Consider the following 11,643-nt stretch of genomic DNA (forward strand, 5'->3'; position numbering starts at 1 on the left):
CTTTCGATGTCTTTTTGAGGTTTACTTTTATTTTTCCTTAAGCAGCATTGCTCTTTTGATGTTTTATATTTCATTTTTAACTTTACTTTTCTCACAGGACCCCGGATTCCCTGGAACGTGCCGGAAAAATGGATCCAAACTCCGCGGTTCCTCCAACAACGCCCCAACAAACTCTTCCGCCCTCTTCTAAACTGTCCCACCATCAACCAATGTCCGCTTCCTCCCCAATGACCCCCCGGTTCGGGGTCAAAGTCGCTTCCCCTGGAAACGGCATCGATCTGCTCAAGGACCATCCAACGGCGGATTCGATCGGTGGTACTGGTGGCGGTGGTGGTGGTGGTGGTGGTGGTGCAGGATCGGAGGGTAGCACTACCGAGGACTACGTCACGTGCACCGACAACTCGAAGCGGGGCGCTTCGGGAGCTAAAGGTACATACAAAACGATCCACGCCACTAGACCGACCAAACCAGTAACAGGTTCGAACGCCCAGTTCTTTCTCACTACCGCACGCTCTGTTCGTTCCGTTCTCTCATGTTCATGTGTTCAATGTGTTCCACTGTGTTGGTTGTGTTACGTTCCCCAGCCCATGTACCACCTCCCCTCCTTTCCACGTTCGTTGATTGTTAAACTTGTGGCTATTTTTCTATAATTTCCATGACGCGTGTGTTTATCAATGATGTTTCATTCGCCGTATCATCTATTTCTGTTCCATTCAATGGCGCACATGCGGGAACCAAATGGTGTATTATGCAAAAAAAACCCTCTGTGTATTTATCGCATATCGATTGAAAGGTTACAAATATTGCAAAATTGCAATGGAGCTCCAGCACGATTAAAAGAATACTTTCATAATTTATGTGTGCAGCCTCAGGTAAATTGAATGACGTTGCGTTTACCTTTAATTAATAACGGGCTAATGGAGACTGCCTCGCTCATTAGGGTGCCCTCGAACGGTCGTTAGCTGAGTAGCTGTGGATGAGCGTAAACATTGCCCATCCATTACATTACAGTTATGACACCTGTTTATGGAAATAACCGTCATGTGGAAAATGGGAAAATAGTGCCTATCGCCGATCGTAAGTTAATTATCGAAATTAATCTCTTCAATGATTCCCCGCCACAATACGTCCATGTAGGAGGTGGTGTAATTTAAAAGTTGTTTTCCAGTGAATTTCTCCTCTTAACCATTGGTGTAATAATATCAATGGGTTTTCTTGTTGGGTAAAAATCATCCTCTTTAAGGTTTCAACCCAAGGAGCCTTTGAAAAAGGTCTGGGAAAAACGGTTGGCCAAAACATTGGATAAAGATGTTATCCGATCGTGTGAGGAAAGTTGTTGCTGTCTTGCTAACGTCCATGGCAGCATTTTAAACCTGGACAATACTGCACAAACTGACAATTTACGTTTTTCCACCAATTCTTCCTTGTCATATGTTCTGCAGCAAACTCCAATCTAGCGACTTTCTGCGGAGGTTTGAGCGCTGGAACTTTCTTCATGGATTCTCTAACAATATCAGAACAAGAGTTCTGCGCTCGCAACACCGTTACTTTGTTTACATTCAACCCCAAACCGTTATTTATCCTACGGCATCCTTTGGTTCAATAGAAAGCAACTCTAAAAAATCTCCGTTTATCACGCGAGGGAATTTTTTGAGGACGACCAGGAGACTTCTGAAGCCCATAGATTTTGGATCTTCTACATAATTATTAAAAACTTTTGCGCATCTATTTATTAGGACACCAATCTTACGATTAGACTTGCCATTAAAGCGATAAACATCAATTTGACCTTTTTCTCATTCCGTGAGTTGCTAGGAATTGGGTTTGTTTATAATGAGGCTATCATTACGGGACACTTAAGTATTTTTAGTTTTTGCCTTAATGATGTTATACATAATTTTTCTGAAAAAAAAACAGAACGGAAACACATTTATATTCTCTTAAGAAATAAGTTTCTGCTGTTTATTTTTCCTTGCAATTATTTAAAATAGCATATGAATGAAAAAACTAGGTGAGGCTACCATTTTGGGACGCAGTGTGAATTAAAAAGGGATCTCTGGGTATAGTCTAGGAATTCACGTCAATTATATAAACAAGCCACTTATCGATCGAGCTTTTGTTATTATGTGTTAATCTCCAATTAAACCGCGCTATCAATATTATCGCTCGTGTATCTGTGTATTGCGTCCTTTGTTAATTAGTTATGTTTGTGTTGCTCCTCCCAACCTACTTATTACTTCCCGACCCATTTCCGTTCAATGTGTTTACATGCCGTTACTATGTTACGCCCAGAAGTGTCCTTAGTTCTCCTCCTCCTCCTCCTCCTCCATTCACCAACTGATGGTAATTGGTTTGAGGACGTCAAGCATTATTGATGGTTCGGTTTGGGGATTAATATACAAAGATGAATAGCCTCTCCATCACACTCCACTGCTGTTAGATGTTTTATTACCCACACATCTTAAGGATTTTGGTTCGCGTTAGTTGCCAATTTTTTTGTTTATGAATTTCGCTCCGAATGCTATCAACATGCCAATCCAGACTAAAAAATAAATCCCCCCCAACTTGAATGGCTACTGCTTTGCGCGCTTTGTAAATAACGTGTTTGTTTCGATTTCGATTTTTGTCCAATGTGGCTACGACTCTCCTTCTTCCGCTCAAACCCTCCCTCCAACGATTCTTTGAAAAAGCAGCCACCACGCAGGACGGCTCGTCGTTCGAGAGCGCGTCCTCCATCTACAGCCTCGCGCGGGTCGATGCGGTTTGCGAGGAGACGCCACCGATCGAGGAGCAGCCCTGCTCGCCACAGATTCCGCCCCCGCCCATCCCGAAACCCTCGCCGACGCACTCCGTCAGCAGCAGTTCGAGCGATAGTTTCGGCATCGGCAAGAAAAGTTCGCCCTCCCGGCCCACGCTGCCCAAGTCGATCGTCGGCAAACCGAAGCCACCGAAACCGCACTCGCTGTCGGATGACGAGCGGAGCGAGAAGCGCTACTCCTCATCGCACGACGAGAAGGACACCGTCCCGAAGGGGGTTGGTGGTGCGACGATGGTGGGCGCGTCGGGGCCATCGGCTTCGACGACCGGAACCATTGCCCGAAGCGCTCGACGGGGTCGCGATTGGAACGAGGAGGAACGGCGCAGGAAAAAGAGCACCTTCAAGCTGGAGTTCGACAAGGACTCGATCAAGACGTACACGACGCCGATGTTGCGCCAGCCGAGTCCGGGCTTCAAGAAGCTCTCACCGGATGACAAGAGCGCCTTGAACGTGCTGGATGGTGCGAGTCCGAGTAGCAAGCAGAAGCGATTCCGGCCGAAGACACGCAAGTCCCCGAGAGCTCGCAGCGTCGTGGCGGAGGAGACAAGTACCGGAGGGAGCGTCGGTGGAGGAGCGACCCTACCCCGGCGTAGTAAGACACCCTTGGTTCGTTCGCCGGATAAACCCACGACTGCAGTTCCGGCAACGGCCGTCATTCCCGCATCCGTAATCCTACCTCCGACTCCTCAGCCGACGGTGGCCGTAACGGCAAGTAAGCTAAGTCCCTCGCAGTACTACTCGCAGATACGCAGCCCTCCCTCCGGTGGATCGCCTCGAAAGCAGAAGATCTCCCCGGAGAAGCGTCTGCAGGCGATCTCCACCGAATCACTGCGATCGGTTTCGCCCGGATCGGACTCGGTTTTCTACAGCGAGGCGGATGCCTTATCGCACTGTGAGCAACATGTAGGTAGCCCTCGCCAACACATCAACTCCAACTATTAACTCTAACTGATTCTCATGTTCGTGATCTTCAACAAAAGGTTCATTGTTCCCACTGTGGCAAAGAGGTGGAGGTTGCAAACCTACCCGGTGAGTCGGAGGAATCGATCCTCACACTCGATTCAACCGACGGGGATCGACCAGACATCGTTCAGCCACCAGAAGGGTTCGCTGACTCGCCCGACTGTACGAAGACGCCGCACCACACGCGACTCTACAAGAAGATGGACAAGCGATTTCGCTCCGAAGATCGGCACGTCGATCGGCGCCATTTCAAAAGCCGCCAGGAGTACCGAGCCAAGGTGAGTGGTTAGTGAGATCCATAGCGATGTTGTACTTGTGGCTGTAGTAGAATGTGGTAGATTTTGAGATTTTGCAGAGGAGTTTCCGTTTAGGATCTCTGTAAACCCAGAAACAACTGTACATTTTAGCAGGGAGACTTCGCCTTGTGTGTTTCAAGTAGAAGTAACAGAAGGTTCTTCCTATTATCCAATTCGGAACATCAGGATGAGAAAGGAATCTCATACTTACCTTTTCTACTTTTATCATGCAGAGTGAAGAACGTGGCAAGGAAGAGGTCGAGCAGAACAACTTGCGACCGGCCGGCTCTTCACCTTGTGTCGCTCCGGCCGGGCAGGCGTACGTCGACACCACGTCCGAGCCGGAGCAGGGAATCTACCACGGCAACTACAAGGCCGGCCTGTGGATCTGCATCGCCGACCGGGACGTTTGGAGGCGGCACGAGCTGGCGGACGGGAGCTTCGATCGCCCGAAGGAGGCGACGCTAGAGCGACGCGGATCGACCGACTCCGAGCGGGACTTCCGCAAGAAGTACCAGGCGATCACGCATCGTCTCGTACATCGGAAATCATGCGTCGAGATGTACCGACGACAGAATAGCAACAGTTTTGGTAAGTACTCCACTATCGATTATCATTGAGAACTGGATCATGTGACTTCTGATGTTTGTTCCTTCCCAGACACCGATAAGACGGTGGTCGTGTGCCGGAAGTCCGGCGAGTTTGGGTTCCGAATTCACGGCTCGAAGCCGGTGGTGGTGTCCGCGATCGAACCGGACACGCCGGCCGAAACTTCGGGCCTGGAGGTCGGTGATATTGTACTGTCGGTCAACGGGATATCGGTGATCGACAAGAGTCACTCGGAGGTTGTGAAAATTGCCCACGCCGGCAGCGATACGTTGGAGCTGGAGGTAGGCTAAACCTTTGTAGGGCGCATTGCGTGAGGTGATGACATATTGAAATCCTGACGTTTCGCTAGGTTGCCCGCACGATTGGAGTTCTTTCACCGCTAGAGGATAGCTCATCGCATCCCTCGATCTACACCGGGTTCCTATGGCGATACTGTGCCAGTGGTGGCAAGTGGGTTCGCCGGTGGTTCTGTCTACGACCGGATCACTGCCTTTACTACTACCGAACAGACTCGGTGAGCTCCCGGACCATCTTCCTGCGTTCAGTGTAAGATAATTAACGTAGGAACTATCTCTCACTCCACAGGACAACCAACCGATCGGTGCGATCATGCTGACGAATCATAAGATCGAACGGATCCCGATGGAACCGGTGACCCGTCCGTTTAGTTTCGCGATCGACACCGAAGAGGGCACCACCGTGCAGCTGGCAGCGGACTCCGATGAGGCGGTAAATCGTTGGATCGCCATCATCAGTCACGCGGCGCAGCAGTGCGATCCATGGTTGGAAAACAGGTACATCGTGGAGTTGACTATAGAGTTGAGAGCTTTTTACTTAATTGCCGTATGTTTTCACCTTTTCTTAGTGCCAGAAACTTACGCCTCGCTCCTACTGCCATCTCCAAGCCGGACTGCAGTGGACCGCTAGCCAAGCTGGGCAGCAAATGGCGCTCGTGGACCAAACGCTACTGCGTGCTGAAGGACGCCGTTCTCTACTTCTACCATGACGGAACAAGCAAGACTGCTTTTGGTGAGTTCCATTTTATGGCTTCTTATTCCACTCTGCCTTTATAGCGTGTGCGTTAAAAAAATGGACAAATTTTAACGACTATACATGCAAAAACGGAAGAACTTTACATTTTTCTTTTGATAGCTAAATTTAAAGAAAAGTGTTTCTTTTAAATTCAGAACAAGTTTGACAACTTTATCATTTAAATTGATTCCTCCGTGGGAAAAAACATTAAACCAACTACGTTTGATTATATGCCGGAAGTCCACCTTTATCGCCGAACAAACTTGTATGACGTTGTGAGACATTTTCTGTCCGCGGAATTCAACTAATTTGGACTTTTGGCTATTTGGATTCCAATAGATAAAGGTTTAAAACCAGCCTTAGTCCGGCTATGGACCACGCTGCGGGGTTTCAAATAACAACAAAGGGTATAACGACAGAAAGAAGTGACTTAACCATTCCGTTCTTTGGGCCAGAAAACCGCTTCAACTGATGCCCACAGATCATCGGAGGAGTTGAATCGGTCAAATGTAATTAATATACCCAGTGCTGCCAACCCTCCATATGGCTCCCGACTATAACCATTCGAAAAAAAAATTCACAATTCTTAAAGGTATGACCTATTCCAATATTTTAAAGTCCAAACATGTAGGAGTTAAAAACTGGCTCACATGACTGGTTTTGTCGGTTATGGCTAAATTTTCGGCCAAATTTCAAGTAAGGCGATCAGTTTTATAGCGTGTCTATGTGATGTAACTTTACAATAAAATTTGCTCATTCAATTAGCAATCATTTTTAATCCAAACGTTATCCTTAGAATTTTCAAACATCTTATTGATACTCTCGACATCTCTTCTTTTTGTTTTGATTCCTTTGGTAGGAATGGCCTGCTTACAAGGCTATCGTGTGCAACCGTCGTCGGCCGGGGGAAAGAAGTACGCATTTGAAATTGTACCACCGGAGCTCAGTTTGAGACACTACTATTTCCATACCGAGACGGAGATGGACAAGAAGCGGTAAGTACATGGTTACGACATTGAGTTCTCTATAAAACAGTGCTTTTAAAGTGTGTAACATAAAAGATAAAAAACAGAAAAGATCAAATTTTCATGCACCATTCCTACCATTTTCCATTTGAACTCGAGCATGCTTCATCGGTCCATCTGAAATGACAATGATTCCATTTTATGCCACGTACGTTGCAAACAGATCATTTCGTTACACCTTCGGGTGCAAATACGAAACCAGTGTATGCACAGAATGACAGGAAAGCCATTCCGGTTCCTGTCCTTCCCGATGTTTTCCACTTTCAGCGCATGCAAATAGTGCCGTTTTTGATTGAAATTATTGCAACATTTCCTGACGCTGCCATGCGTTCCAATGTGGCTCATGCTGGTGAAGCGAAATGAAAATCCTCACCCCTCAATTTGTCACCCCGTCCAAATGTCCAGCGTTCGTGCAAATCGGACGCAAAGGGCGTTGCAATAAAGCTATGAATTGGAAATTTAATTTACTTTTCTCGTTCTTTCTTTCTTTTTTCTCCCTGTTAATATCCGTTTCGGTGATGTTTTTTCCCACCTTTCGCCACGTATCGCACCGATCGACCCTCGTAATACGTCCCATTTTTGTTGCTTTCTTCCGCCCCGTGGAAAAACAAACTACCGCGAATGAAAATGACCGTAAAAACACGCACCACCAGCTGGGTTGCCGCCCTAGAATACTCGATAGATCGGTGGATGAGGGCCGGCTGAAATAACCTGAAACGCTACGAGCAGCTCGTATAGTACAGGCCCGCGTCGGGTCGCCCACCATCACCACCCGCCCAGCCTTCGGTTGCATCCTTCTCGTTACTGTTTTTCCACCGGATAATGCCCTGCGGTACGGTGGCAGCATAAACCAAGCGCACGGACATAAACAACAGCCTCCGTGTCCCTGTGGGCTTGCGCTAGGTAGATCAGCATAAAACAAAACACCCCTACCCACCACTGACCCATCGCCCAAGGCGGAAAGACGAGGAAAACAACAACGTCATCGTCCAGCCGTGATTGCGGTGTGCCTACCTTTCAGGCGCGTTCACCAACAGAAAGGGATCGATCTCGATCCCGCTGGGACACGGCACGTTGTTCGCGGCGGGCAAATTGATGCTGACAATTTGTGCATGGCGACGGGACGGGCTGGTCATCTCCATACACACACACACCAAACGCCCCTCGGTCACGCTTCAATTACGCTCGCTGTAACGGACATTGTGGGCGGAAGCTGGGAGCAACAGCTGTGTGGAGCAGAACGGTCAACAAATCAACCACGTCCGAGCCAGCGACTTGGTCTCGATGCTGGAAAACTGTCGCCTCAAGCTGCAACGTCCACCATAATGTGAGTGTCCCGGGTCCAGGTATGTATGCGAGCAAACGGTTCGTCGTATAAGTTAAGCACAATATTGCTGCCACTATTTCGTCGTGATTTGCTGCCAGAGCCTTGCACACACGGTAGTGGAAAAAGGCAGGCCATTTCTTTTCGTGTCCTTCGTGCCCGCCAGGAGTTGTCGCTCCACGCTCCTGCCTCCCAACAGCAGCGATTGCACACCGACCCGGCTCGGTGTCTTTTGTTATTGACGTACCTACACAATTTATGCTACTTTGCCATAAACACCGGGCGCCTCCACACGAATACAAGCGGCTTATGCTTTCGAGCGGAGGCGCTGGAAGCTAAAATCGGACGCCAAAGGAAGTGTTAAAAAGCACACCCTCACACACACATACGTCTACGTGGCTTATGTGCTATTTTGTTCTCATGACAGGTTATTTTTTGCTATAACATATTCCACACAATCGAGTCGGGAAGGTGGATATATATATGTTTTTTGTTTCATCCTTTTTGGAGCAATCGACACCGTGTCTGCACGACGCTAGACCATGGCGCAGATGGCACTGCAGGAAAATTGATGAAAATCTTTCCCATCCGACGCGCCAGCACTTCGGTGGAATTGTTATGCTCCCCGAGTGGGACGTCAAGCGTGGGGGTGGGCGACGGGACAAGACTGAAGGACCGAAAGAAAAACATCCGCACACAGCAAAACAACGTAGTTTTTTTTTTTTTTTGGAATACCAACGAGACCAGGGGAAACGGACGATGGAAAACGGAAGATGGGCGAAAAAAAAAAATCGAAGGGCCAGAGGGAGCTGTAGCGTAGCGTTGTTTCGGGGAGGGAGTTTGGGAAAAGTATATTACTCACTAGTGTTAGAGCAGACGTAGCATTAAGTAATCGTATTCAAAAAAGGACACTAGAGCGTATTTATCATCAACTGTAGGCACCGGGTAGGGTAGAATACACCGAGGGAAAAACAAAACTGGCACCGGAAACTTACGAAGAAAAGTGAAAACGATAGCTTTAAGAGTCCCCGATTCACCGATGGCTGAATCGATTGTTCCCTTCTTGGTCCGGGTTGGTCCGCACAGGAGAAAAAAGGTCGCCAGACTGAAGCGAAATTATCGAAGTCACTTTCGTTCGCCCTTTTGAATGATAAACTATCGGCATAAGCACACACCCGCCTGGAAGGCCGGTTGAAGGCCGAAAAAGCAACAAACGCACACATGTTTGCCAGGTTTGATGGGCTAGTGTTAGGTAAACGCTTGCCTCCCTACCCGTATCCAGCCCGCGAGCAATTTATTTGAAAGGTAGAAACCCCTCAAAACCGTATGGCGTTTGGGAAAGTTTCCGATTGGAAAATTTCTATGAAAACCGAAGGGGCTTAGAGGGAAACTTTTCAAAGTTCGGGCCATAAATCACGGCCATATTGATTTAAATTATGGCCTACGGTGTTGGAAAAGCCTGCCAAAACAGTTTCGAACTGAATCCTGAAAACGGTGGTGTTTCAACAAAATGAGAAACTTTCTGTTCTAAACTGATCCAATTTCGTTGCCATCCTTGAAATATTGCTGTAGGTATACGTCAGCGAACGAAAATAATTAAACAAGGATGATAGCATCTCAAACTGACAAGCTGAGAGTTTTCAATGGGGGAAACTTGGACCTGTCGGTGCAACAGGGTTTTGAAAGGGTTTATTCTTGTATCGTGTAAACTTATTTTTTATTTACAAAATTGTTTTACAAAACAGTTTCCAATTCTGTCGTCTAATACTAGATAGGCCAGATGATTTAGCAACATTCGTTTTGACGATGAATCTGTATCAGAAATCCAATCGCCATGAAACACGAACATTGAAATTATACTGAAGAGTGTTTACTAGTACTGTTGTAAAACACACCGACACTTTTTTTATACACTATGTTGTAGCTACCTGTTATTTTCAATTCGTTCACCACTGTTGGGTTTTTTTATGCTTCGACCACATCGATCGATGTACCAGTACGATAGGAAAAACGAATAAAAAACATACAAAGCATCATATAGTGCAGCAATGATATCTAGTGGAACCAAAACGAGTTAAGCAGAAGGTAATGTAATATAGAATGGCTGGAAAAACAACCATATACACACCTACACTGTAGCATTACAAACCTAGAGCAGAGTAATCCCTATAGAATGAGATTAATGTTAGAGCTTTAAAAGTTTATCTTACTGTTTCTGTCGATGGCAACAGTGTAAAAGCGCCGGAGCAAGCTGTAACTCACGCGGCACGTGTAGAAAAAAAGAGGTCTTGGGGATGCTTCGATTGGGAAAGAAAATTCATGAAGCATTTCCTAACCCTTGAAAACAACTCGAGCCAGAGCCTTGCGTTGGCGGTGACGAGAAACGGCTCTCGAAACAGAGAAAGCTAGGGCGTAGAACGAAATCGTTAGAGTAAACCATATCAGTATATTTGTCGGCAGTAGTCTATTGAATCTAACCATCGAGAATACATTAACAGTTAGGAAGAGAATGGAACATGTGAAGACTGGAGTGGCGTTTGAGCCAGCCAAGCCAGCACTATTTTGCGGTTGATTGGATTAGCGTTTGTTCATTATGTTTGTTATAGTTTGAAAGCGATACTTTATGGTGCAAAAACGACAAAACAAAATAAAAAGTGGAGCGAATGGCCCAGATAAATGGTCGGGCAGTTGATGATCGGTAGTTAAAATCGGAAATAAAACTTTAAACGTAAGCGATTAAATTACAATTTAAAAAAGAGTGAACAGTAAACTAAACAAAACCAAACAAAATACAGCGCGAAGCTAATGATAAAATATAAAAACGAAATCCCAGTGCCAAACAGACTCGAACCACATCGGTGCCGCAATCCGGGAAGGAAAGGGTAACCAGCAAACTACTTTTAAAATTTTCGTAAGAGAAAACATAATGTCTCTTTAAATATGTGAAGTTCATGTAGCACTTGGCTTTAAACAATTCTTCAAGAAACTTTGGTTCAAAGAAGGTCTATCACTTCTTCCCGTCTATCGCTGTCTCCCTCCATTAACCTAATTGTAAAGACCCAGAACTGATATCGATACGGGTATAGAGACGACGCTGAACGAATCTGAATTTAATCTTTGTTGACACAACCTTCTTTTCACCTTTCACACCGAAATGGTTCACTTCGCGTGTTCCTTGTTCCATGATCTCGTGGACATGAATGGGATGCGAAGATTCACATTTAATTGAATTGGATTCTTTTTCATATTGGTCGCCACAAGACACAAGGAAAAACAAAACAAAAAAGCTTTCCTCCCAGAAGGAGATCCTTGTTATGATACCGCCTACACTAAACCAATAGCAAAACCCCCCAAAGAGAAAAAGTACAGACACGAAACACAAAAAAAAAAAATAAACAAACGAACAAACAAACTTTACCTTGGGAGGACCGTTGGCGCATACAAATACGCGACACGACGACTCGCGAGAAAGTAAGTGTAACTTTATAAGTGCTTTGGTCAATGCGGCAAACGAAAGCAGGAAACAGTCATGGTTTTCCACCATCTCACCCAACCATCACCAGTCGGGAGGAGGGA

The 11,643-nt window shown here is 46.3% G+C and overlaps 1 protein-coding gene across 1 annotated transcript in view; it reads left to right on the plus strand.

Annotated features, from left to right (window-relative positions):
• The window catches only part of LOC131264264 (uncharacterized), a 70,314-nt gene extending 62,866 nt beyond the window's left edge, over window positions 1–7,448 (plus strand). The window contains exons 14-23 of the mRNA XM_058266548.1: window positions 98–477; window positions 2,694–3,721; window positions 3,799–4,059; window positions 4,311–4,668; window positions 4,738–4,967; window positions 5,036–5,200; window positions 5,272–5,480; window positions 5,552–5,715; window positions 6,578–6,713; window positions 7,397–7,448. Of these exons, the coding sequence (XP_058122531.1) occupies window positions 98–477; window positions 2,694–3,721; window positions 3,799–4,059; window positions 4,311–4,668; window positions 4,738–4,967; window positions 5,036–5,200; window positions 5,272–5,480; window positions 5,552–5,715; window positions 6,578–6,713; window positions 7,397–7,448 (2,983 nt within the window). The remainder of the gene's footprint in view (window positions 1–97; window positions 478–2,693; window positions 3,722–3,798; window positions 4,060–4,310; window positions 4,669–4,737; window positions 4,968–5,035; window positions 5,201–5,271; window positions 5,481–5,551; window positions 5,716–6,577; window positions 6,714–7,396) is intronic.
• Window positions 7,449–11,643: the final 4,195 nt, after the last annotated feature.

This window comes from Anopheles coustani, chromosome 2 (genome assembly GCF_943734705.1).
Source record: "Anopheles coustani chromosome 2, idAnoCousDA_361_x.2, whole genome shotgun sequence".
Classification (NCBI taxonomy): domain Eukaryota; kingdom Metazoa; phylum Arthropoda; class Insecta; order Diptera; family Culicidae; genus Anopheles; species Anopheles coustani.